A 24752-nucleotide genomic window follows, 5' to 3' on the forward strand; every position below is an offset into this window, starting at 1 on the left:
CCATTTACCTAAATGAGTTACTATGACAGGAAACGTTTGGAATGAACATTGAATTGACTGCATAACAGAAGGATTTATATTCTACTGAACCTTTACTATTAACTCCTGAAATACCTGTGACATTAGCTATTTTTGACTCAACGTATAAACAATTACCATAACATACGTATGGAACAGATTTCATCTCAATCGTTTTGTCAACACTTTTCAAAGGACATGTCATATGGTATGCTCCCAGAAGCAATTGAACTCTATGACTCATTCGTGTTATCTTAAACTCCTTCGCATAACTGAACTTCAAAACTCCTGCAATAAGTTTAACATTCATTAAGTTTTCTTCGTTCTCCTTGTTTATTGTAGTATTTATGAGCGCATTTAACACTCCAGCTAATGTTTCCATCTTATATTCTACATTATTGTGAAATCTTATTTCGTGCTTCTTTCCATCTATTTCAAGCTCCATGAAATCTGTTTCATCTGTTATAACGAATGAAGCGATAGTATTGAAGTCAACAACTCTGAAAGCAAGCGCTTCATTCTGAAGACCTAAGTTTGTTTGTAGCTTTACTGTCCCGTATTCGTTTGGGTCTGTACTTTGCAAATAGAACAACATTTTATTCTCATTAAAATATGAGTATTGCTGCATATGCGTATGAAGCTGACAGAGCTAAACGTTTATATTTTGGTCAATACTCTCTCACACTTACTGACAAATATATTGTTATTTCTGATGGAAATACCGAGAAATACATAACATGGAAGGACTATGAAAAGTTTGACCCTATTTTAACTCCATGCACTATGCCATTCATTGTAAATGGTGAAGTTGTCATGAAGAACGACACAACTGTTTATAGGTCTGTATATGAAGCGTTAGAATATATGTTGAATTATAATCCCGAAAGATTTGACCCAAGCACTACGTCATGTACAATGCCTTTTATTAAGGATGGTGAAATCGTAAGAGTTCCGAATTCAACGGTTTACACAGCTGTTCAAAACAGTTTACAAAACATTTTAGCGAATATCTTTAATTCAGAAACTACAGAAATAAAATTACCATATATAACAGATGCTAAAGAAATTAAATCAAAAACGACAACATTATTTACGTCACTTAATGATTTAATGACTTATATCATTAATATTCCTGCACCAACTACAGCATTTGATCCAAACTCGACGGTTTGCAGTGTACCTTTCATAAAGTCGCAAACGGACTCTTTGAGTCCTGAAGGTCTTTCAGACCGAAGCGACCAGGGCGAAGCCCATGACAGTTCATTAATTGTTTTAAGGGATTCAACAGTTAATGAATCATTAAAGGCGTCATTAATGAAAATCATTGATTTTAATTCATTCACGAATACATATAATTCATTCATTAATGTTTCATATGCTTCTAAAGAAGGTGAGCCAAAAACTATCGATAAAGCGGTGTATGAAATAAAAGCATCAACGACGAAATTGAATTCGTTAACTTTTGACGGTGATAGTTTCGTTAATGACATAACATCGGGGAAAACAATTTTAACGAAAGAATATTTAAAATCTCATGTTAGTGAGTTCGTTGAAATTGAAAAAGAAGGTGGAATTAAGTTCGATCCACTGAATTTCATTTTCAGCTTAGCGAATGCGGGTGTTAGTTTCGCTGAATGGACAACTATACAGAGTGAAATAAATGCAATATGGACGTTTTTGGGGTCAAAAGCGGGAATGGGTGAGCTTGTAAATGCTGCAAGAACATTAGGTGAAACAGGAAATTTTGTAGATGGTTTTAAAAGACTTGTTTCAAATGTTTTAACAAACACAAAGAAATTATTTAGATATACCATACATAACGGACGGATTTTCGAACAGGTAGCAACAAACCCTCCGGTTATGGCTGCGTTGATGATGGTTAGAGATATAAAACCACGTAACGACGGGAACGAAGAACATGAACAACAGAGCCCAACGGGCTCAGAGCCACATAGTGGCGAGGATACTGGTCGGGTTATTCAAGACATTAAAAACGTGTATCCTGAAGTTATTGATTTATTTAGAGGAGTTAATGATTCAATTTCAAAACATTCTATAACCCTCGATGAAGAGAATAAATTAACAGATTATATATTCGTCATTATTGCAGAATTAATGAAGAGAATAAATGAAAAAGGAATTGGTGATATCATTAATGTCAGCGATGTAATGATGAAAAGAAATTTTGACTCATTATTTACAAAACCGAAAACAGAATATAGTCTTTATGACGTAATTACCGAATTAATGAAAAAGATTAATGATAATAAGAGTTCTGGCGGAAGAGTTGAATTAGAAGTGAATGATGTTAATGAGAAATTAGCCGAAAAAGCAGATAAAAACCACGTTCATTATATAACTTCAGACGAACAGATTATAACGGACTACCATGGATATTTAACACGAAGTGATGAAGCGAAGACAAAAAATGTTAATGAAAGAAGATATAAATACATTCGTGCTAAAGGTTATGACATAAGCTGTACTGTACAGTATGACACAGGTAAAGCACCAGAAGCATTTAGTTATAACGATGAAATTTATGCCTCTACTTTCTCTGTTAATGGTGTATTAGTTGAACCAAGATTTATGTTAAGAGTTAAGGCAAAAATAACGTTTGAAGATGCTATTAAAAGTAAAGCTGACAAAGTTGAACTTGACGCAACGAACAAAGTTTTGAAATCTCATAAACACAACATCTCCGATATAAATGAACTTCAAACTTCTTTAGACAGTAAAGCTGACAAGAACCATACACATAAATCCTTCACTACTGTTAGAGCAGACGACATAATATTGAACTTTGACCTTGGTTCAAGTGCACCATTAGAAAATCCAAGTACAAGCGTAAAAGATACTCTTAACAGTTTAGATAACAGTTGCAGGAACATTGAAAGTCATGCCAGAAACTTTGAAGCACATGAACTACCAGCAATGTTAGATAAGAAAGCAGACAAGAACCATACACATAAATCCTTCACAACTGTTGCTATAGAAAGTATTGAAGGAACGGTTGAAGAAACTGGTGGGGAGGGCGGAGCCCCGCCGCACGCGGCTGCATTATATTGTAAACCTCCTAACTTTCCACAAGGTTTAACATCGGATGACGACATAACGACGATGAGAAACATTAGATGTAAAGATGTTTATGTCATGAAGGATGAACATAATATTAAATTCACTGCTCAAGATTTATATGACAAGAAAGCAGACAAGAACCATACACATAAATCCTTCACTACTGTTAGAGCAGACGACATAATATTGAACTTTGACCTTGGTTCAAGTGCACCTTTAGAGAATCCGAGTACAAGCGTAAAAGATACTCTTAACAATTTAGATAAGAGTTGCAGGAATACCGAAGATCATGCCAGAAACTTTGAAGCATATGAACTACCAGCAATGTTAGACAAGAAAGCAGATAAAACTTATGTGGATGCAGAACTAACAAAGAAATTTTCGAAACCAGATACAATGACATTTACAACAGAAATTATAAATGGTGAACCAGCAACTCCATTTGAATTTGTTAGAGGTCTTCAACCAGATACTTTTGAATTTTTCTTGGATAATTCTATTGAACTAACATTACATTATAAAAGTGGAACAAATGCAACATTTCATCCGGGAGATACATTCCAAATGGTATTTAATGACATAAGTTCTTTAGAATATGTTTATAGAGTTATGAGCATATATGATTTAATATATCCTATAGGAGCTGTTTATACGTCTATGAATCCAATAAATCCAAACACTTTATTTGGTGGTAGATGGTATGAAATAGTTGACAGTTTTCCATTCTACACTAATACGCAGTCAATGAAGATGGGAGGTTCAAAGAAAATAGGTATTGAAAACCTTCCTTCACATATGCATAGGTTCAGTGGAAGAACATCTGTGGAAGGAAACCATTCACATTCAATAACAAAAAGAGGTTATACAAATCTTGCAGCGGGTTCGGATAGACAGGGAATGCATAGATATGATATCACAACTGACCCCAAAGATGTTAGCACAGGTATTTTCTGTGGAACTGCAGGAAATCATACACATGTTGTAGCTGGTATTACAGACCCAGCAGGTAATGGAAAAGATTATATGCCTCCTTATATAACAATGCACGCTTGGATACGAGTTGGTTAAAATCTTTAACTTTACATAAATGAGCTTGAAAGAAGTATTCGAACAACATCCATGGAGGTCATTTAAGAAGTTCAATGAAGCTGCAAAGAGTTCGGGATTTACTAACAGAGCTGAAGTGAAAAGGTTCTTTGACAAAAATGTTGTACATCAAACAAAAATAAATCCTTACGACTACTTTTTACCAATTTACTCCAACACTCCTGACGCATACCAATTTGACACTCTCATTCAAAGCAGAAAAGGAGGACATAAACCATTCCTCATCTTCATAAATGTTAACACTCGTAAAGCATATGCGTATATAATGAGAAATAAAGGAACTCATGAAGTGTTAAGAGTTTTACAAAAGTTTGTAGCAGAACATAGCCCAAGTATTTTAACATCAGACCAAGACGGTGCATACCTCAGCAACGAAATCACAGAATTTCTCATTAAGCATAACATAACTCACTACACTACTGAAGACCATAACCATAACATACTCGGTATCATTAACCGCTTCATAAGGACTCTCAGAGATTTAAATCAAGAGCGAGACTTTACCGAAGAAACAATGAAACATTTTCTCGAAGTATATAATTCCTCAACACATTCTACAACAGGACATACACCAAATTCAATGACACAACAACAAGAAGAAAAGTATATACAAAAGAAACGAAGCCAAACACAAAATATCAGAAATTCAACACAATTTACTCTCATTCCTGGTACAAAAGTTCGTGTAGTTCTTGACGACAAACCATTGACAAAGAAACGTTTAAGGTTAAGTCGAAATTATTATATCGTAGACTCTACGCAAGGTAATGGATATCTTATAAAAGCTGCTGACGACTCCATAGCATTTTACCCTCGACATAAATTAGTCGAAAGTAGTAATGGCAAACTTGCTGAAACCATTGACGAAGCAAAGCGAGGAGTGGTTATTGAAATACTTGACTATAACACAAACGATGACACTTATAAAGTAAGATATGAAGGAGGCGTTGAAGATGTTATACCATCTAAGAACTTGAGAGAATCTAAACCAACTCATCTGGGACCATTAGAGCGGGAGTACTGGAAAGATAAAAACATGCCAGAAAGAATAAGAAAATTCTTCTAAACTTTTTCGTTGGATGTAAATCAGACAAAAATATAATTTAGGTGAAGAGGTGAGATTTCACCTGTTTTCTCACCTCTTTTTTCACCTCTTGAACTTTTTATAACATTCGGTCATAACTTCATCAATTTCATTTAAATCACGATTTAAAAACTCATTGACTTCATCTTCAACCGTGTCATCTTGTAATAAGAATATTTTCTTTAGTTTCATGTCAACATCCCGAACAGCACAAAGGATAAAATCATATTCATTTCTTCCGTTAAACATACTTTTTCTTTCTCGTTCATCGTTAAATAAATTATTGAAAATATAAACAGCGGTGTAAAAGTTATGTACTGTGTTAAATGTTGAAGCTTCACCTATTTTAGATTTTAGGATTCTTTTAGTAAGTAAATTGTTATCGTTCTTTCTCTTTTCCTTATCGTTCATGTCGAATCTGTCGAACCACATATCCTGTATTTCATCGAATTTACGAACTATAGAATCCGTCATTTCCCTGGTTAATGAGGGGTAATCATTATTAATTTTTTCATATAATTTGTCCATATGATTTTCATCGACGTTTCCGGAAAGCATTTAATTAAAGCAAAAATATATTATAGGTGAAGAGGTGAGATGTCACCCGTTTTCTCACCTGTTTTCTCACCCCAGTTTTTCACAAGCGTTTTACATGAATTGTACGATGTATATTTGAAATCCTAAACAATTTCGTAGCTTCTATTTCTTCTGTCAGTATGTCAAAAGTTTTAACAATGCCGAAAGTTTCTTTATATTTCTTCTTGACGTCAGATAGAAGGAAATCGTCAGCAGTTGGATAGTTTTTGTTCAGAAATGCTAACATGTCCATTTTATTTTCTGCTGGCTTTTCTGCTTCTTTCTTTAAGTCTGCATAGTCGTTTCGCATTCTTTCTATCTCTTTGACGGAGTAGTTATATTTCCTAATTGCTGCTTTACATTTAGAACATTGCGGATTCATTTTTGCGTTATATTCTGAAACCTTACCTGCTAAAACAACTAAGGCGTCAATGGTTTTCTTTAACTCAAAAGCAGTTGGTCTTATCTGTTCGTTCCATATTTTACCTCTTCTATCTTTATCTCTTATCTGCCATACACATTCAGCAACTAACGAAACAAAGTTATCGTAGGTCTTAAACTCCCCGGATTTATATATGTCAGAAACATTCTTATATACCATGTCGCAATCTTTGTCCATAACCTTATGGTTGCAATGAAATCCTAGAAACTCATAGTTTACCTTTCGAATGAACTTCTTTATTTCTACTGAGTCAGTTGGTTTCACTTCTATTTCATCGAATTCAGGAATAGTTAGTTTTTGATGCTGAATTTCAGGTAGTTTAGGTAAATGGTCAATAATGTCCTGCATTTCATAAAGATACTGTTCATTTGTTTCATCTTTCGCACTACAGTCTAAATTACTTGTTAAAAGTTCTTGCTTTATCTTCTGGATTTTTGTTTCGAAAGTATATGAAGAAGGAATGAAGCTTTTCATCTCTACTAACATAGATGTTGGATTCATGACTAACGAGTTTGGTGAAGTTGTTGTGGACAGAGTCCCGCCGTTCGCGGCTTGAATTGTTGTTGTGCCGATTGTTGAAATCATATCTTTACATACAAAATAAAAAAATAAATAAAAATAAAACTAACGTTATTTTTCTATCTTAAGGAAATTCATGAAAATTCATGAGGTGAGGGTGAGAAATTAGGTGAAAAAAGAGGTGACATCTCACCTCTTCACCTATAATATATTTTTGGTCATTTACACTCATTTACGAAGAAGTTATGACAAAGCATTTACGAAGAAGTTATGACAAAGCATTTACGAAGAAGTTATGACAAAGTCACGAGGGTGAAAAAAGAGGTGAGAAAACAGGTGACATCTCACCTCTTCACCTAAATTATATTTTAGGTCAAAGCTTCCACGAGAGAAAAGATTCCTCATTCGCTAAGGATTCCAAAAATGAAAAAATCATTGATTTCGGCTGAGAAAAAACAGCAAAACCCTTCTTCCACGGGAACAAAGAAATAAAGAAGAAATAAAGTAAATTTTTTATTTATTCCCGTGGAAGATAGAGCACTTTTATGACACTTTTTATTCACGACAAACAAGACAAATAAAGAAAATAAGAAAATACGGCGCTGTCGCGGTTCGAACCACAGACCTTGACCCCTCCATAACACCACCTTAGACCACTGTGCTACGTAGCCTGTCGACATAAGATTTTATAAATTGCATATTTGACGTAAATTTATTTCCATCTGGCTTCCCACTGCATAAGATATTCATACGTGTTTGTAAGACATTCATTAAACTTCTTTTCTATTGCATCTAATCTTGCGTTATTTTTTTCAATAACTTGTCTGTATTCTTCATCATCTCCAGCAGTGTTTGGGTCTTCACGTTTAAAATATTCATTGTTAACCAATTTTTTATCTACAAATTTTATTAGTGTTTGATTCACTTCGTTATGATAACGGTCATATTCTTTCAATACGTAAGTGAAGACAAAATGCGTCGTACCTTCAATCTTAAAGCTTAAAGAACTTTCAACACAGTTTTGAGGGTCTGTCAGTGCGTCAATGAGATAGTATTCGAAGTCAGTCAATAATCTTTTTAAAGTCATTTCATACAGGATAAAATTTAATGTTGTGAAGAAATAGTGTTTATCTCAGAAAAAATAAAGTTAGTTTTTATTTTATTTATTTTTTTATCCTGTATGTAAGAACAGTAATGTCAACATTAGAGAACACAACAACTGCTATCGTTCATGAAGCCATAAATGAAGAATACGAATACATACAATATAACAAACAATTGAGACTCATTCGTTCAGTCAAAGATGATATGTATCAAATGCAAAGTATAATGAACGCTCTTCGTTCTACAAAGCAAGCATATCATTGGTTTGAAAACCAACAGGCAAAAGAACTTTTAGAAGAATTTCCTCATATGATTGCTTCCCTCGGAAAACCGAGGGAAGAGATTCCGTACGAAAATCGCAAGAATTTGGCACCTGGTTTGAAAGGTTATTATGTTCATAGACTTTTAGTAAATGCTGTAGCAATGTGGGCTTCACCTCGTTATGCTTGTTATATTTTCATGATGTTAGATGAACTATATAAAGCAGAACGTGGAGAGATGGAAAAGAAACTTCAAGCAAAAGATGAAGTCATTGAATCCAAAGACAAAAGCATACAGAAAAGAATACCACGTTCAGTACCAAAAGGAAAGGAAAAGAGTTATAAGTATATGATTTATACTGAAGAGTTGGAGAAAGAAGAAGATAGAGATATGGTTATGTTGCATTTAGTCAGAAGAAACAACAAAAGCTTTTACGACCTTGCTAAAATATATAAATCTGACAGAAACTGGTTCTATCGTGAAAACTTACCGATTTCAATGACACCGAATGAGCAAATAAAAGAAATTGTCAAAAATACTCTTCCTCAAACACACTATGACATCAAAGGTTGCACAATACTTACCTTCAAAGAAGACTTAACATTACTGAAGGAAAAAATAACAGAATATTTCGATAACTTCAAAGAGGAAGAATGAAGTCACGACAACATTAACGAAGAAGTCACGACAACATTAACGAAGAGAGAATGAGGTGAAAAAACAGGTGATATCTCACCTCTTCACCAAAAATATATTTTTGGTTAAATAGCTTCAGGGTCAATTTCTTCAACCATTTCACTTCCTTCGTCAATGTCAATTGAAGCTTCTTCAACCTTTGGTAAGAACTTTTGTATAACATCTTTGTTCGTTATTGTCTTCAGAGATGAAGGATAATATTTCACAGATGTTTCACCCTTCTTATATTCTTTCTGTTCGGAAAGATTCATAGCAATACTGAAGAAGTCAATGTTGGAGTTCTTTATGACAGTATAGTGTGTATCTTTGACATTCACGAAGAAACCCTTTTGTTTCAAAACTACTGCTAACTCTTGTGAAGTATAACGTTTGCGGTCAATGACGATAGCTAATGGTCTGACATACTGACCAAACTTAGATTCTTTCACAAACTTCTTGTTAAAGATAACATTAACGTTTGAAGCATTATTGAACTCATTCTTGATGGCAGTAGCGAGAGCATTGTATGAAAAGAACTTGCAATCTTGCATGTGTTTCATTAAAATAAAAATATTAAATTATTTTGAAAAATAACTTAAAAAAAATCTAATCTAATTTTTTCAAAAAATATTTTTTTTATTTCCTACTAAAGATGTATCGGAAGTTGTCTAAGTTAGAACACTCGGAAATAAAACAACTTCTTACAGAAGCTAATATAGATGTTGCAAAGCATTACGCAACAAACAAAAAAGCACTCGCTGACTTCATTAAAGACTATAATGGTGCAATAAGTTATGATAGAATTCATGAGTTCATAAAGCCGCAACGCGGCGAGGACGAAGTCCATGCAAGAGCATTTCCTTTAAATGACATTGCTATTGACTTATATCATAGACGTTCAGTACCTCATGAAGTAAGAAGAGAGATGTTTGACATAACAAATGCAAACGTTGGTGAAACAAGAAGAGCTGTACCTCATGAAGTAAGAAGAGAGATGTTTGACATAACAAATGCAAACGTTGGTGAAACACGAAAGAGAGATGACACACTGAAACAACAGAGAAGAGAGATGTTTAAAAGTGCTATAGAACAAGTTCGCAAAGCTAACGATGTCATTCGTTCCATTGACGACAAACCAAAAGAAGGTGAGAGATGGTTAAAGAAAGATGAAGAGAATAGGAAGAGAAATGTGAAGTCAGGCAATAGACTCATTGACTTTAACATCGAAGCTTTAGATGAACCAAACAGAGACTACTTACACAAACATTTCGGTAAGGTTTTCATGAGACTCTTAGAGAAAATTAAAATAAACTCGCAACAGAGATGGATGGTATGTTATAAACTTGGTGGAAAGTATGAATGTTCTACGTTAAACCTCAATAATATTGGAACATTACTACATCAGCTCTTGAAGGAGAACTTTATATCAGAGATAGAAGCAAATGCTGCAGGTATTGTTGAAATGCACTATGACTTCTTCTTGACAAACATAAAGAATCTTACCGAAATAAAGATGTATGATTTAACAGAATATGAAGGCTTAACGATGTCAGATGTAAAGAAAGGCAAACCAAAAAAGAGACCATATAGAGATGAAAGCACACTGACAAATGACCAGAAAGCCATTTTGGAAGCTCTTAAGCAAACAGGAAACCCAGCACTTATAGAAAGCTTTTGGAAAGATAATGGTGAAAAGAAGTTTTATAAGAAGAGAAGCGGTCAGTTCTGGAAGTATCTTTGCACATTACCTATAAATCTTGAACGCTACCAAATCTTCAATGAACTGAACAAAAGAACTGCAACACTTATGACAGAGGACAATTGTTTCGTTTATGCTTGCATTCAGGCTGGAGTAAATGAAGAAACTATTGACCACATGAGAGAAGTCATTCGTGTTAGAGACTTTCCTCAAAGTAAAGTACAAGAAATTTCCGATTCAACAGGTATAGCATTTAATGTTACCATTGGTTATTTCAATGACTCAAGACATAATGAAATAAAGAGATATATACCAAAAGAATGCGAAACTGTTAGAACTATTGACTTACTTCTTGTTGAAGACCACTACATGCTAAATGAAAGATTACCAATGACAACATACTTCATTCGAAACTATATAGAAATCTTGAAGGAGTGTGGTGGAATGAACATTGAGAAACAGATGAAGATTTATACAAAGAGAGAAGATAAATATGTAGTTCGTTATGATAGAACAACACCGCTATGGGATGTTATGAAAACATTGTGGGAGTGCAAATATTTCGAACCTATTTCTTATGGAGAACTTTTCACATATACTACTGACTTATATAAACAGAACCTTGCACCATTTAAAGATTTGACATATGCTCCAAAGTATTGTGTACAACTGAAGAAGAAAGCAGAGTCAAAAGAAGTAAATAAAGCTAAATGTAAATTCATTCCTGAGCACGTTTTCTTTGCTGACTTTGAGTGTAGCACAGACGGCTTTCATAAAGCTTTTAACATCTGTTATGACAGTGAAGATGGTTCAGTGAGTGAAAGCATTTGGGGTCAAAACTGTGCAACAGAATTTTTGGAAAGACTTCCTGACAAGAGTTTAATATATTTCCACAACCTCAGTTATGACATAAACTTCATCTTAAGACACATGACAGAAGTGAAAGGAACTCCCATCATTAAAGGTTCACGAACAATGCAAATAACTGGTTTATATAAAGGACGGGCAATTATTATAAAAGACTCTTACAGTGTTATAAATAAGAAGCTTAAACTATTTCCTGCTATGTTTAACTTACAAACAGGACCGAAAGAAGTATTTCCATATAACTACTACAGCAGTGTTTTGTTAGCAAATGACAACAGAACTGGTGTCATTTCTGAAGCATGTAAGTTTATCCATGATGCAGATACATTCATGAAAACATAGATTCCATCAAAGGTTGCAGAATAGATGAAAACCACTTCGACTTAGAAAAATATAGCACGTTTTACTGCAAACAAGATGTAAGAATTTTAAGAGAAGGTTTTGTAAAGTTCCGCAATGACTTATTGAAAGAGTTTGATTTAAACGTTTATGACTACGTTAGTATTTGTTCTATTGCTAACAAATTGTTTGAGAACAGAGTATACTTCCCGAATGGAAATCTTTATGACCTCTCAAATAAACCAAGAGAATTTATTTCGAGATGCATTCAAGGTGGAAGATGTATGTTGTCAGATAACATGAAACAAAAGAGCAAAAAGAAACTCATTGCTGACTTCGACACTGTTTCATTATATCCTTCAGCTATAGCAAGACTTTATACTTTAGAAGGTATTCCAAAAGTATTGAAGGAAGAAATGTTAAGCACAGAGTATCTCATGAGACATTTATTCGATGATGACCAAAAGGAACCCATTGGTGAAAAGTTTATGTCTGGCTTCTTTGTTCTCATTAAGATAACAGAGATTGGTATACCCAGACACTTTCATTTAATAGTTTGCGACCCTGAACTAAATCCAGAACTTAACGTTCCAAGAAGTTCAAACACTTGCTGTCTCATGTATGTTGACCATATAACATTACAAGACCTCATAAAATATCAAGGTGTCAAATGTGAAGTGTTGCAAGGATACTATTACGATGGAAACAGAGATATGAGAATAAGAGATGAAGTAAAGAAGTTGTTTGAGTTAAGGTTAAAGTATAAGAAAGAAGGAAACCCCTTACAAGAAATTATAAAACTCATTCTGAACAGCATTTATGGCAAAACTATTCTATCTCCTATTGAGTCAAAAATAACCATAGTAAATGACAAAGATGCTATAAGATATGCTATAAGAAATTACAACCATATAGTGAAGTTCGAAGGTTTTGGATGGTTCAGATAAAACTATTTTCAAGCTAACGAAAAGCATTTGCAGACACTTTAACTTCTGTCCACTTGGTGTTAATATTCTGTCTATGTCAAAAACGTATTATGAATGAAGTATTCTGTACTGCTGAAGATATGGGTCTTCAAATCTTTTACCAGGATACCGACAGTATGCACTTATATAATGAAGACATACCAAAGCTTGCAGCAGAGTTTAAGAAGAGATATGGTCGCGAACTTATAGGAAAGAACCTTGGTCAATTTCATAGCGACTTTGCAGAAATAACACCTGGAAAACAAAGTTTAGCTTATAAAAGTATTTTCTGTGGAAAGAAGACCTACATAGACTTACTCACTAACGATTTAAATGAAGTTGCATTTCACTGCAGAATGAAAGGCGTGAAGCAAGATGTTATTGCTTTAACCGCTAATGAAATGTTTCCTGAAGCTATACAATGCTATTACAATGAAGATAAGAACATTCACATACCTGTTGGAACATATGACAAAGACTCTGAGTTCAGTTTAATGAAACTTTACAAAGCACTTTATGATGGTCAAGAGATTGCATTCGACTTATGTAAGTCATGTCAACCTTGCTTTGCTGAAAAGTTCAACTTTTCAATAACGACTAAAACAAGCTTTATTCGTAAGTTGAAGTTCTGAGGTCATGGGCTTCGCCCTTGCCGCTAGCGGCTTATTTTTGTCAGCAATGAGGTCATGAATGAGGTCATGGGCTTCGCCCTTGCCGCTAGCGGCTTATTTTTGTCAGCAATGAGGTCATTCGTGATAAAAATAAAGCTAGCGTAGATTTTACAATACTGCGATGGTAGAGTTTAAGAGTTGTGCTTCAATGTAGAGACAGTCCTTATGGTCTGGAGGTAAGAACACTGGACATTTATGGTCATGAGTGGAGAACATGTCTATCCAAAACTCACGATTGAAGCCAGTTAATTTATAGTATTTAGGGTTAGGAAGTGGTGAAGTTCTTGTATGACCAATGAACTCATTTTCAACGCCTTTGGCTATATTAGAGTAAAGTATTGCTTGCTTTCTATCCCAAATGCCAGGTGTTACAATCTTTGAAAATTCATTTTTCCTCGGAAGCATTGCATCATAATTGAAAACATTCTTAAAATCATCACTTGGTTCGGAGATTTGAAATCTTATACGTAATGGATTTTCTTTCTTTTTAGCGACTTCATTGAATGGTGAGAATACAATGAATTGACAGTCATGTGTTCCATCTTCATTTTCATTAAATTCATAATGAAAGTCTATAAGTTGTGGCTGACTACCTTCTTCCTTCAGTTGTGCAAGAAACTCACGTAAAGGCTGTAAAGTTTGTACTTCAATATTGAACTTTTTCTCGAACATCTCATTAAATGAAATCATACATTGCAACAATGTTGTATCGTCTTTAAAGTATTTGTATATGTGAATGTTTTGGGCGCTTAAAGACTGTTCGTCATTTTCTATCTCGACTTGAAGTATAAAGTCAACCTTTCTGAAAGCACGTGTTATATACATAGATGTTATGCCAATGTACTTCTCTTCATTTATGTTCACAATCCAGTCTGTTGGAAACTTAAACGTTACTCTGTTCCCCTTTATTTTGACGTCAGGGTTTTCACTACTGAACGCAACAGATAAAGGTATTTGTCTATACATTTAATTCGGATAAAAATAAACCATTTACTCTTTCTTTGCTTCAGCTTCCTTTGCTTTTTGTTCTTCCTTTGCTTTTGCTTCTTCTCTAGCTTTCTTTGCCAGCAAACGTGGGTTCTTCTGTCTTCCAGCAGCTAATGCAGCTAGTTGTTTTTCACTAAGTTTTCTCTTTGGTCTCTCTGGCTTTTGTTCTGGTTTTTGTTCCTTCAGTTCGGATAAAATTTGTTCACGAATTTCTTTCTTCAATGCTTCAACATCTATGACCCCTTGGGTCTTGTCCGTAGGATTTGACTGAGTCATTTGACTGTAGATAAAAAACTAAATTAAAACTTTAACCGATGTAAAATGAGCTTGTCAAAATCAGAACGAGAGTCTATTATATTAAATGACGCCAGAGGAATACAACATCCTTTCTATTATGTAAGTCAGAGTAAAGATGGTAAAATATATGTAAGAAAAAGAAAGGTTCCATTAGCGAATACAGAGAGCGACAACATTAAGGTGCATGGCAAGGGCGAAGCCCACGAAGCCCATATAAAACCTTCTGTACAAACTGAGCCACCAATAGAACAAGAAGAAAAGAAGCCAGATGTACTTTCAATAACGAACCAAGAGCTTATTGCAAAGTTCGTGAATTTCATTGAAAAGCAAACCGAGTCAAAGAACCCTGACCCACCAGTGAAAGAAGTTGAGACAAAAGAGAATGTACAGTTCATTGAAAATGTCAAGAAACAACTTCCACCACGAATACCAAGAAGAAGAGTGAGAATAATGAAGTAAATAGATATTTTTATCTGAAGTAAATACATGCAGAACGAACAGTTAAACGAATTTACTCCAGCAGAGCATATTCATCAGATTCGCTCATATTTCGATATCATAGACAATGCAGTTCAAATTGGTGACACTAATAGAAAATATTCTGACGCAAAGATTCCATCACAACCTGGAACTGCTAAAGATAACACATGGGTAACATTCAATCTCTCACCTCCTGGTGAAAATATGTTGGACCTTTACAATACATTCATTACGTATAAAATGGAAGGTCAATTTATTGTAGATAAAGAAATTGGTTCAGGTTCCAATAAAACAAACCCACCAGGATTTTGGATTGGTTTCGATGACGCTTTCTATGCAGTTGCTGGATATCAAATCCTTGCAAATGGTCGTATCGTATATTCTCAAGACAACGCAAGAGAAGAAGCATATATAACTTCAAACTCACAAACTACCGAACAAATAAAGAAAGTAGATGTTTTCTCAAAGACTCGACATGAAGATGTATGGAGTCATTCGGGAACATGCAGAACAGGACAAATTGTTAGTGGTCCAATTACAGCAGGAAAATCATTTGATTTTAAGCTTCGTTTAAGAATTCCTGTTAGAAGATTCCTTCCATTAGAAGCTATTCGATTTATTCCAGCTTTTGCAGGAAACATTCAGCTTAAAGTAAAGTTCAGTAGCGACGCCTTACAATGCACATCTATATCTGTAAATGATATCATTGCTTTCAATCCAACTCTTAAAGTTGCATTTGCTTCAGATTCAAATCCACCGACAAATAAATTTGTTCCATGGAATGAACCATTCACTATGATAACGAAGGCAGTAGAAGCTAGTGGAACAGTTACTATTACAACTGTAACCCAGCAACTATTTCGAACAAAGATGGATTTTAATGAATGTTTCATTCATCCAAAGTCATTCTCTTTAGACCCTAACATTTATACAGAACTTGTAGAACATTATACAAACGAGGCTTTATGTTTTCCTGTTAAAGTTATGGATTGGATTCCTATGGACGGTTCATTCTCAAAGAATACAGATAGTTCAAGTGCAACATTTACAGCAGCTTATACGCCTATTAATGTTAAAAGTATTTGGGCACTATTTAGAAAGAAAGACAACTATTATGTTAATTTTGAGAACCCTAAGTTTAAATATCTTCAGCTTTCCATGGGAGCTTATGGAAATATGCCTGCAGAACCTGAAAAATCATATGGACCTGTATTTTATGAAATGGTTGCGAACGCTTGCAATACAAACAATGATATGATAGGATTTAATGAAGATGTTATGAGGTCATTGGTGGATGATGGTAGTGTGGAACATAAATGGGATAGCTATGACAACACACATTTCTTATGTGGTTTTCCAACAGAAGTGGACTTTTGCTTCCAACAAGGTCAAACATCTACTGCTCCAATAACATACAAATTGTCTGTTAAAGGACCTATTGAACTAGCAACTGAAAACGTACCAAAGCCACTTATTGGATTTATGAGGGATTGTTGCTTTGCAATACAAGTAAGACAGTCAGGCATACCAATAATAAGACTTGACGACTATAACTTAGCCACGGACGACAGTGAGGAATAAAGGATGAACGTTTATTTTTAAAGCTTATAAATGAGTTCTTCATCAAGCTCTCGCGAACCTTCACCATCTGTGAAACAAACTTTACCAAACGATTATGGAGCACCTATTGAATATTTCTTACGAGCTGCACAATGGCAAAGAGCAGTCTCACCAAGGTTAGGTGTTCCACCAGCTCCTGTCAAAAATAGCATTTGGTCAAGTCCTTATATAAAATATGGTCTCCCACTAGGTTTGCTAGCTACAGCAGGAGCAGTTATGATGTTGAAAAGAAATAAAACAAATGTTGTAAATAATACTGAAGTAGCTGAAGTTAAACAAACTCCAACACCATCGCCAAAACCAACGCCTTCACAAGCAAAACCTTCAATGACTCCTGAACCTATGGAAGTACAAACTCCTGTTCAAAAGTCAACTCCTAAACCGACTCCAACATTTAAACCAGAACCTACTCCTCAAATAAATCGTAAAACTCCTGCGTTTCCTTACTGAAAAAATAATGTTAGTTTTATTTTATTTGAACATTTTATTTAGAGTAAAATGACGACTAAAGTCACTGAAGCAATGAAACAAAAATTTTTGGTAGAATACATTAAATCAGGAGCGGTTCCAGAAGGTTTTTACATTCATACTATGAAGGATGGTAGAGTTCAGTTTAGAAAGATAAAGCAACCATTAGATAGAGAAGGTATATTAAGGAAGATTAAACTTCATGAGGACAACATTGCTGAACTTAGGAAGAAGTTAGAAGAGTTGGAGAAAGGAAGAGAGTTATAAAGCAATGAATTCATGAGGTGAAAAAAGAGGTGAAAAAAGAGGTGAGATTTCACCACTTCACCTAAATTTATTTTTGTGCTATGTTTTCATACGTGTGAGGGTGGTGATATCATTAATTTTTAAGTTCATTTTTTATTTTATTTTTATATAAATGACGAAAACTATTGAGATAACAAACTACAACGGTCATGAGTTCAAGAATTTGTTCTTCGTTCCTCGTGAAAATACATTCTATCAGATACGAGGGAGAAAGGGTAAAGTTAGTTTGAGCGTTTATGACTACAAGCATAATGGAAAGTTTATACAAGCATACGATACAAACGGTAAGCGTGTTTCATTAGCTTTGTCAAAACTTACTAACATTCATTTTGACAGTGATTTTGACCTATATGAAGAAGAAAGTGAGTCAGAAGAATATGAACTGTTATGTGAAGCACAGCAATGGGAGGAGTTGCAATACTTTTGTAAGTGAGAACGTTTATTTTTTACATTAGTGAAGTCGTTTGTGAAAACATTAGTGAATTCGTTAGTGAAGTCGTTAGTGGCTTTGTAAATATTTAAGGTTAAGTTAGTGTTGTCGTTTGTGTTGTAAAATATACGTTAACGGTTTTGTAAAGTGTCAAATTCACATATAATGGGTAAGGAGGTGCGCAGTGCCGCCGTACCCATGATAGGGATACTAACTTATATTAATAGAGAACCCGAGATGATAAGTATGGACTGCGCCCCACAAATAGCCGAGGCAATTGAGCGAGGTATTCCAAACTGTCATATTCTTTGGTGTGGCGTGCATGTCCTTCGCGCCATATTAAGAAAAGCGGATAAGTTTAAATCACGAGACAATTTTGAAGAATTTTATAATCTAATGAAATTATTAGTATTCGATACTAAAGAAGAATCTCCCGAGGAAGAACAGAACCAAGAAGAAGAAAATCCTAGAGAGGAACCAGCTCAATCTCACTTACTTCAAGCAGAAGAAATTGAAGAAGAGGAACAATATGAAGAAGAATTCATCGAAAATGAATTTCAACCTTCTCAAATCTTTTTACCACGAGAATCTTCTGATGATCCAAACGATTCTGAATTTATTCCAGAAGAAGAAACGTTTGAAACAAGTGAAGAAGTTCCAGAGCACCTCACTCAAGAAGAAGCTGCAGACCTAGATGCAGTTTATGATCGAATTCTTGAAATTCTTTCCACTGAACCGAAAGCCCAAAAGTACTTCGATAGGCAATGGAGGCATCATTTAGATCGTTGGAATAAGCGCTATCGCAACGGAGGTGACGCGACTAATAACGTCAGTGAGTCACATTTCAAAGTTCTCAAGCATTCTTATTTCCCAGAGAGAAGGAATATTCGATTAGACGATTTTGTTGTTGAATTATACACAACGGTTGTTCCAGCATTATTGATTAAATTTAAAGTTCAATTAATCAATAGTGATAAAGTTGTTCGTATATTACGAAAAGCTAATGACCATGAACAAATATTGGAAAACAAAAAAGTCGAATGTTTGAAAATGCTTGAAGCAATATATTCAAGTTTGCAACAAGGATCAATAGATTCAAATCTTGTTTATTGTACTTTAAAGGTACTTTTAAAAAAGAAACAATTAATGTAAAAGATTCAAATAATTTTTTATTATTATTTTATTAATTTTTTAAAATAAGGTTAATAAAAAGTGACACTGGATAGTTTGTCCCACACTCAAATGAAGAATCGAAGCTCACTTTTAAATGTAAATCTCGATAGTGCTCACTGTCTTACATTACAAAAATTTACGTTATTTTCCTCTTACATTCCCTTCTGGATAAGTATGTGAAATTCTGAAGCACCCAAAAAATGTATATGGATACATATATATAACCACAATGTTTATTCAGAAAAATATCATTTCAATCATAGAAAAAATGTACTTTTAACTGCTAAAAATTGAATAGTTATAAACTAAAATAGAGATTTTTTTAAGACACTTCATAAAATTCACATATTTAATCTTTGTAAAAGTTTAGGAACCTCGTGGACAATTGGATATCGTCAAATTAGATTCCCAAAAAAATTGAAGTCTACAAAATTAAAGAAAATATCATGAACTAAAGATTCTTGGTATTAGGTATGAATCATTACTTATTGTAGTAACCTATGTGAATAAAGAAACAACAAAAATGTTAATATTAAAGAACTCAAAGAGAGGGGAAAAAATTGAGTGACATTTTTGTTACTTGGCAGAAAAATGAATACTTTTAGATTGATTTTATTTAGTCCAATAATTTTAGTCTTATATGAGTCGTCTCCGTTTTTTTAAATAAGAGCAATAGCTTGGCAGGTGAAAAAGGTGACATTTTTGATATCATGAAACATCGCGAAGAAGAGAGCTATAAGATCATTTTATTAGGAAATTCAGGTACTGGCAAGACTTCAATTATAGATCGCAAGCGTTTAGGCACAACAGCTCCAGATTTACACCCTACAATTGGCTGTAATTCGACTGATATGGTGATAAATCTAAAAGATAAATCAGTAAAACTGAAAGTATGGGATACTGCTGGCCAAGAAGAATACAAATCTATTGTCCCAATTTACACTCGTGGCGCGCATGCCGCATTATTAGTTTTCGATGTAACAGATATGTCGTCAATTCAGAGCTTGGATGGCTGGAGATCTATGCTTCTTGAGAGTGAACCGACCGAAGTTCCATTTTTCGTTGTTGGAAACAAAATTGATATGAAATCTGAAAATACAATAAGTAGAGAAATCGCACAGACATACGCAACAAGATACTCTGCCGATTTGTACTTCGTTTCCGCTCTATCTGGGCAAGGAATCAACGAACTCTTCGAAAAGGTCGCTGAAAAAGTTTCTGAAAGAAAATCATTCGAAAAAGATCCTGCTCCAAAAGAAGTTAACCACTCAAACTCAGGAGGTTGTTGCTAATTCAAAAATCGGAATTGTAATTTATTGTTTTTGTTCATTTATAATAAAAATTTTATACTATTTCTTTCCTATAAACTACTGTAAACTTGTTTATTTGATTTATTACTTTGAGGCTCGAAATACCAAATTAATTAGTGATCAAATAGCCAAAATCATGTTCTCATAATTATGAACTTGGTAAGTTCTTTTAGTTCTACTTATAATTCTATCATGATACTGTTGTCATCAATTTGCTGGATCAATTGTTTAACGTCGTGTCATTTAGATGAGAAATATCATCACTAAAATCAATTTATCATATGATTTGGCGTTTGTTTCTATTGAATTATAACCAAAATTGAAAAGTTGGATTCAATTTATTGTTTAGACGTCCACAATCATAACGATATATCAGTGTGGATCATCCAAATAATTTTTAAAGCAATCACTTATATTCAAATTTAATTTTGAAAAATAAAAAATAAAAATAAAAAGAAAAAATTGTAAAATTTATAAGAAAAGAGTAACCAATAAATAATTTACTTAGCTGGCTTGAAGATGAAATAGAGGAAAACACCGGAAGCAATAAGAAGAATAATAATCAAAATAATCATGAAAATTGTACGGCGAGTATTTCTGCAAATCATTCTATCGATGATGCTATTGCCTGTATCGACGTCTGTATCAAGAGAATTAAGTTCATCATCGATATGAGTAATCTTATTTCTTTGATTTGCGAGTTCACCGAGGATATTGACACCAGCATCATGACCTTGTGCGACAGATCTGCCAAGTTCGGTTGTTAAATTATCGCCTTCGTTGATAATATTTTGCTGATCGTATAATGATTGCATTTGACCTGTAGAAGAGCCATCAGAGCGAACAGCACCACCAAATAAGGCATCACGCTCACTTCCTTTCCTTTTTGCATCTGTATATTCATTTTGTAATTTCTTATATTCGTTTCTAACTTCAACTAAATACTTTTTCGCAGCATTTTTATCGTTTACATCAAACATAAGTGCTTGTAAATCGAGTTCGTTGATTGCAGCATCGAATTCACCGAATCTTGCTTCAATCTTTTGCATTTTGCTTGGGCGTTCTTGTGCAGAGTATTGTGGGAGATTAGAAACAGCATTGGAGATATCTTTTTTGATTCTGTCAATCTCCTCCTTCATAGAATGAAAATCACTCATTTGAAACTGTTCCGGAGGTTTGTTATCGTCAAATTTTGAACCTTTTTGACAGATAAATCAGATCATTTCATGGGAATTAAATCGATAATTTGACGTCAATTATATATTTCTACTTAATTTCTAAATTTTAACAAGAAAATCATGATTATGAAGCAATAATTGTTGGAGCAGATCTATTAAGAGTAATTCAAATATCAAAGATTAATATTTTCGAATTCTGTTGATTATGGAAAACTATCCAAGCTCGATAAAATCTTATGTAATAGGTTTTCCAACTTTTCCGAATGTTCAATGGAATCGAAAGGACTTTGGCGGAAAATATATATAAGTAGAACTTATGACTTAACAAAAGGTTCTACAAAATATAATGACGCAGATATCATAAGCTTATTGCTGTAGTTTACGACATTTCTGCTGTTATTGTGTTATACCATCTCTATACTTAATCAAATATGCATAAATTATATCTGAAATCTTGTGTATAACATAGCATTTATTTTTCCTGATTATTAGATGGGGGTAATAACTAATAACCCCAATAATTTTGTTTAAGGTTAATTACTACAATGATTTTATCGTTGTATTTGTTACTTTCTCAATCAAAAGCCCCCATAGTTTTAATACCTGGTACAATGGGTAGTATCCTTAAAGGAAGTGTTACTGGAAGATCCACTCATTGGTACTGTCCGAAAAATGTTAAAACTCAAACAATGTGGATAAGTAAGGATTATAGCATTCCTCCATTAATAAATTGTCTTGGAGACTGGTTGTCAATGAAATACAATAGTTCTTTGAAAGATGCTACAAATCAGGATGGTGTTCAGATGGATATTTTCGATTTTGGTGGTGTTGGGGGTATAACATTTCTCGATGACTTTGCTAACTTGACTAATTTTATTCCTTACTATAAAAAATATATTGATTACCTTGAAAATCATGGATACATTGTTGGAAAAGACCTGTTTGGTGCACCATTTGATTGGAGACGAGGTATAATGCTTGGGAATACTTATTTCACTCAATTAAAGCAATTAATTGAGTCGGCGTTTCGAAAGAATTCGAATCAAAAAGTTTCTCTCGTTGGTCATTCTCTTGGCGGATTTTTGATTCAGCATTTCCTTACTAACATTACTACAGCAGAATGGAGATCGAAATACATTGAATCTGCAAATTTGGTTGCCCCTTCTTTTGGCGGTTCTGGAACTATTATAGAGAACATTTGGAACGGAGCACTCTCTATTATGACGTATTTCGGAGCATCATCCACAGAAATGGAAAAAATGAGTTCATCTTTCGGATCTATGTATGATCAGCTTCCTAATTTCAATCTATTTGGAGATAAGATCGTTTTTATTGATGAGAATGCTAAATCTTATGCAGCTCGTGACTTGCCACAGTTATTCAAGAAATATGGAAAATTTAGAAGCACTCCTGAAATCTGGGAACTGCACAAAAACACTCCTTCATCAATCCCAAAGCCAATTGATGTCCCTACTGGTATTACATACAACGATAAAATTTCAACACCAATTGGTTACAATGATATGTTAAAGCAATACATTTACGCTGATGGAGATGCTCTCATAAACTCAGAAGGTCCTAATTATGCATGCAAAAACTGGAAATCAAATTCGAAACTGATTTGTCAAAACCTCAACACTCCTAACCATTCTGCATCTCACATAATGATGATTCTTGATGATGAATATATCGACAGAGTTCTAAAGTATTCGATGAACAATGAATGGACAAAATAATTTCAATATCCAAAATTATAGTTATTATTTGATAATAAACTGTTTGATTTATGTATTGGTTTTTATAAATATTATTGTTTCTAATTGAATAATTTGAGATAATAAAAAAAAATTAGATGAATATGAAAAAACAATTTCCATAGTAATTTATTCGTTACGAAGGGATCCAATCTCTGGGATATCCTTGAGATGAACGACGTGGGATGTTGTGTATTGAGAAATATCTTCACCCTTCTTCTTGCACTCTTCGACTTGGCCCTTGATCCAGTCGTATGTCTTTCTGAGGCCATCCTTCAACTGTGTTGGTGGAGCCCAGCCAAGAACCTTCTTGATGAGGGTGTTATCGGAGTTGCGGCCGCGAACACCTTCTGGGCCTTCGAGGTAGACCTTCTTGACCTGCTTGTTCTCGAATGAGAGGGCGAGATCGACTAACTGGTTCATTGAAACCATTTCATCAGAGCCGATATTGACTGGCTTGTCGTAGTCAGACATAAAGAGCCTGAAAACGCCTTCGAGGCAGTCATCGATGTATGTGAATGATCTTGTCTGCTTGCCATCGCCCCAGATTTCGATCTTATCTGTAGCGCAAATTGCCTTTCTGCAGAAAGCAGCTGGAGCTTTCTCACGGCCACCACGCCATGTGCCCTGTGGACCATAGATGTTATGGAAACGAGCAACGCGTGTCTTCATCTGTGGGAAGTCCTTGCCATAGTGCATGCAAAGCTCTTCGGTTGTGATTTTCTCTAAGCCGTAAGCGTCTTGTGGCATAGCTGGCCAAGCGCAGTCTTCTGGAAGTCCTGGGTTGTCAATCTCTGTCTGCTTGAACTCTGGATAAACGCATGCAGAAGAGGAGTAGAAGAAGCGCTGAACGCCGTTACGGCGGGCTGCCTCTAACATATTGGAGGAGATCATTAAGTTATTGTAGAGAATAACTGAGTGGTTTGATTGAATAAAGCCCATACCACCCATATCTGCAGCAAAGTTGAAGACCCACTGGCATCCTTCTGAAGCCTTGTGGCAGTTTTCGTAGGTACGAAGGTCAAGACGGAGGAATTCATCGCAAAATTCTTCTGGCTTCATAAATTCGTTTTCGGCCCAGTCAACGCATCTAACCCAATAGCCTTTCTTACGAAGGAAGATGCCCATGTGTGAACCGATGAATCCTGCGCCACCGCCAATGCAAACTCTGATTTGCTCAGACATAAAAGTGAAGCGATTTGACAAATTCAGAATACTTTTTCATTGTTTAACAGAAGAAAAAAAATTCAAATATAATTATATTATGTATTGTTAGTATAATTAAAGTTTAATGATTTTCAATGCTGTAAAAAATGGATATGAAAATTGAATTGTTTATCAAAA

The 24752-nt window shown here is 34.4% G+C and overlaps 16 protein-coding genes across 16 annotated transcripts, besides 3 other annotated features; 12 read left to right on the forward strand and 4 right to left on the reverse strand.

The window, feature by feature from the left end:
* Positions 1–18209: a mobile genetic element.
* TVAGG3_0239930 (ATP binding) lies at positions 1714–4164 on the forward strand (the record flags this gene model as incomplete). Its single annotated transcript, XM_051227638.1, has 1 exon — positions 1714–4164. One exon carries the CDS (start codon positions 1714–1716, stop codon positions 4162–4164), a length of 2451 nt encoding a protein of 816 aa, XP_051112624.1.
* On the forward strand, positions 4718–5269 carry TVAGG3_0239940 (integrase core domain containing protein family; the record flags this gene model as incomplete). Its single annotated transcript, XM_051227639.1, has 1 exon — positions 4718–5269. One exon carries the CDS (start codon positions 4718–4720, stop codon positions 5267–5269), a length of 552 nt encoding a protein of 183 aa, XP_051112625.1.
* On the forward strand, positions 8019–8376 carry TVAGG3_0239950 (KilA, N-terminal/APSES-type HTH, DNA-binding family; the record flags this gene model as incomplete). The annotated part of the gene is made up of 1 exon (XM_051227640.1): positions 8019–8376. A coding segment is annotated over one exon (358 nt), but the record flags the coding sequence as incomplete, so codon positions are not given.
* TVAGG3_0239960 (uncharacterized protein) lies at positions 8391–8846 on the forward strand (the record flags this gene model as incomplete). Its single annotated transcript, XM_051227641.1, has 1 exon — positions 8391–8846. The coding sequence occupies one exon, from the start codon at positions 8391–8393 to the stop codon at positions 8844–8846; it is 456 nt and encodes a 151-aa protein (XP_051112627.1).
* Positions 12806–13248, forward strand: TVAGG3_0239970 (organellar and viral DNA polymerase type B; the record flags this gene model as incomplete). Its single annotated transcript, XM_051227642.1, has 1 exon — positions 12806–13248. A coding segment is annotated over one exon (443 nt), but the record flags the coding sequence as incomplete, so codon positions are not given.
* TVAGG3_0239980 (uncharacterized protein) lies at positions 13514–14371 on the reverse strand (the record flags this gene model as incomplete). The annotated part of the gene is made up of 1 exon (XM_051227643.1): positions 13514–14371. The coding sequence occupies one exon, from the start codon at positions 14369–14371 to the stop codon at positions 13514–13516; it is 858 nt and encodes a 285-aa protein (XP_051112629.1).
* On the reverse strand, positions 14396–14614 carry TVAGG3_0239990 (uncharacterized protein; the record flags this gene model as incomplete). The annotated part of the gene is made up of 1 exon (XM_051227644.1): positions 14396–14614. The coding sequence occupies one exon, from the start codon at positions 14612–14614 to the stop codon at positions 14396–14398; it is 219 nt and encodes a 72-aa protein (XP_051112630.1).
* Positions 14714–15144, forward strand: TVAGG3_0240000 (uncharacterized protein; the record flags this gene model as incomplete). The annotated part of the gene is made up of 1 exon (XM_051227645.1): positions 14714–15144. A coding segment is annotated over one exon (431 nt), but the record flags the coding sequence as incomplete, so codon positions are not given.
* On the forward strand, positions 15176–16750 carry TVAGG3_0240010 (uncharacterized protein; the record flags this gene model as incomplete). The annotated part of the gene is made up of 1 exon (XM_051227646.1): positions 15176–16750. One exon carries the CDS (start codon positions 15176–15178, stop codon positions 16748–16750), a length of 1575 nt encoding a protein of 524 aa, XP_051112632.1.
* Positions 16781–17239, forward strand: TVAGG3_0240020 (uncharacterized protein; the record flags this gene model as incomplete). Its single annotated transcript, XM_001324251.1, has 1 exon — positions 16781–17239. The coding sequence occupies one exon, from the start codon at positions 16781–16783 to the stop codon at positions 17237–17239; it is 459 nt and encodes a 152-aa protein (XP_001324286.1).
* Positions 17508–17675: a terminal%2Cinverted (terminal inverted repeat of Maverick-1B transposon ID:TVAGG3_0239920).
* Positions 17676–17996, forward strand: TVAGG3_0240030 (uncharacterized protein; the record flags this gene model as incomplete). The annotated part of the gene is made up of 1 exon (XM_001324250.1): positions 17676–17996. One exon carries the CDS (start codon positions 17676–17678, stop codon positions 17994–17996), a length of 321 nt encoding a protein of 106 aa, XP_001324285.1.
* Positions 18210–19233: a mobile genetic element.
* Positions 18231–19145, forward strand: TVAGG3_0240050 (MULE transposase domain-containing protein; the record flags this gene model as incomplete). The annotated part of the gene is made up of 1 exon (XM_001324249.1): positions 18231–19145. One exon carries the CDS (start codon positions 18231–18233, stop codon positions 19143–19145), a length of 915 nt encoding a protein of 304 aa, XP_001324284.1.
* Positions 19234–19866: 633 nt separating the features above from the next.
* TVAGG3_0240060 (craniofacial suture morphogenesis protein family) lies at positions 19867–20534 on the forward strand (the record flags this gene model as incomplete). The annotated part of the gene is made up of 1 exon (XM_001324248.1): positions 19877–20458. The coding sequence occupies one exon, from the start codon at positions 19877–19879 to the stop codon at positions 20456–20458; it is 582 nt and encodes a 193-aa protein (XP_001324283.1).
* Positions 20535–20946: 412 nt separating this feature from the next.
* TVAGG3_0240070 (vesicle transport V-SNARE 13 family) lies at positions 20947–21648 on the reverse strand (the record flags this gene model as incomplete). Its single annotated transcript, XM_001324247.2, has 1 exon — positions 20977–21633. One exon carries the CDS (start codon positions 21631–21633, stop codon positions 20977–20979), a length of 657 nt encoding a protein of 218 aa, XP_001324282.1.
* Positions 21649–22210: 562 nt separating this feature from the next.
* On the forward strand, positions 22211–23429 carry TVAGG3_0240080 (O-acyltransferase protein; the record flags this gene model as incomplete). The annotated part of the gene is made up of 1 exon (XM_001324246.1): positions 22266–23390. One exon carries the CDS (start codon positions 22266–22268, stop codon positions 23388–23390), a length of 1125 nt encoding a protein of 374 aa, XP_001324281.1.
* Positions 23430–23516: 87 nt separating this feature from the next.
* TVAGG3_0240090 (epimerase-related family) lies at positions 23517–24593 on the reverse strand (the record flags this gene model as incomplete). The annotated part of the gene is made up of 1 exon (XM_001324245.2): positions 23538–24593. One exon carries the CDS (start codon positions 24591–24593, stop codon positions 23538–23540), a length of 1056 nt encoding a protein of 351 aa, XP_001324280.1.
* Positions 24594–24752: the final 159 nt, after the last annotated feature.

This window comes from Trichomonas vaginalis, chromosome IV (assembly GCF_026262505.1).
Source record: "Trichomonas vaginalis G3 chromosome IV, whole genome shotgun sequence".
Classification (NCBI taxonomy): domain Eukaryota; phylum Parabasalia; order Trichomonadida; family Trichomonadidae; genus Trichomonas; species Trichomonas vaginalis.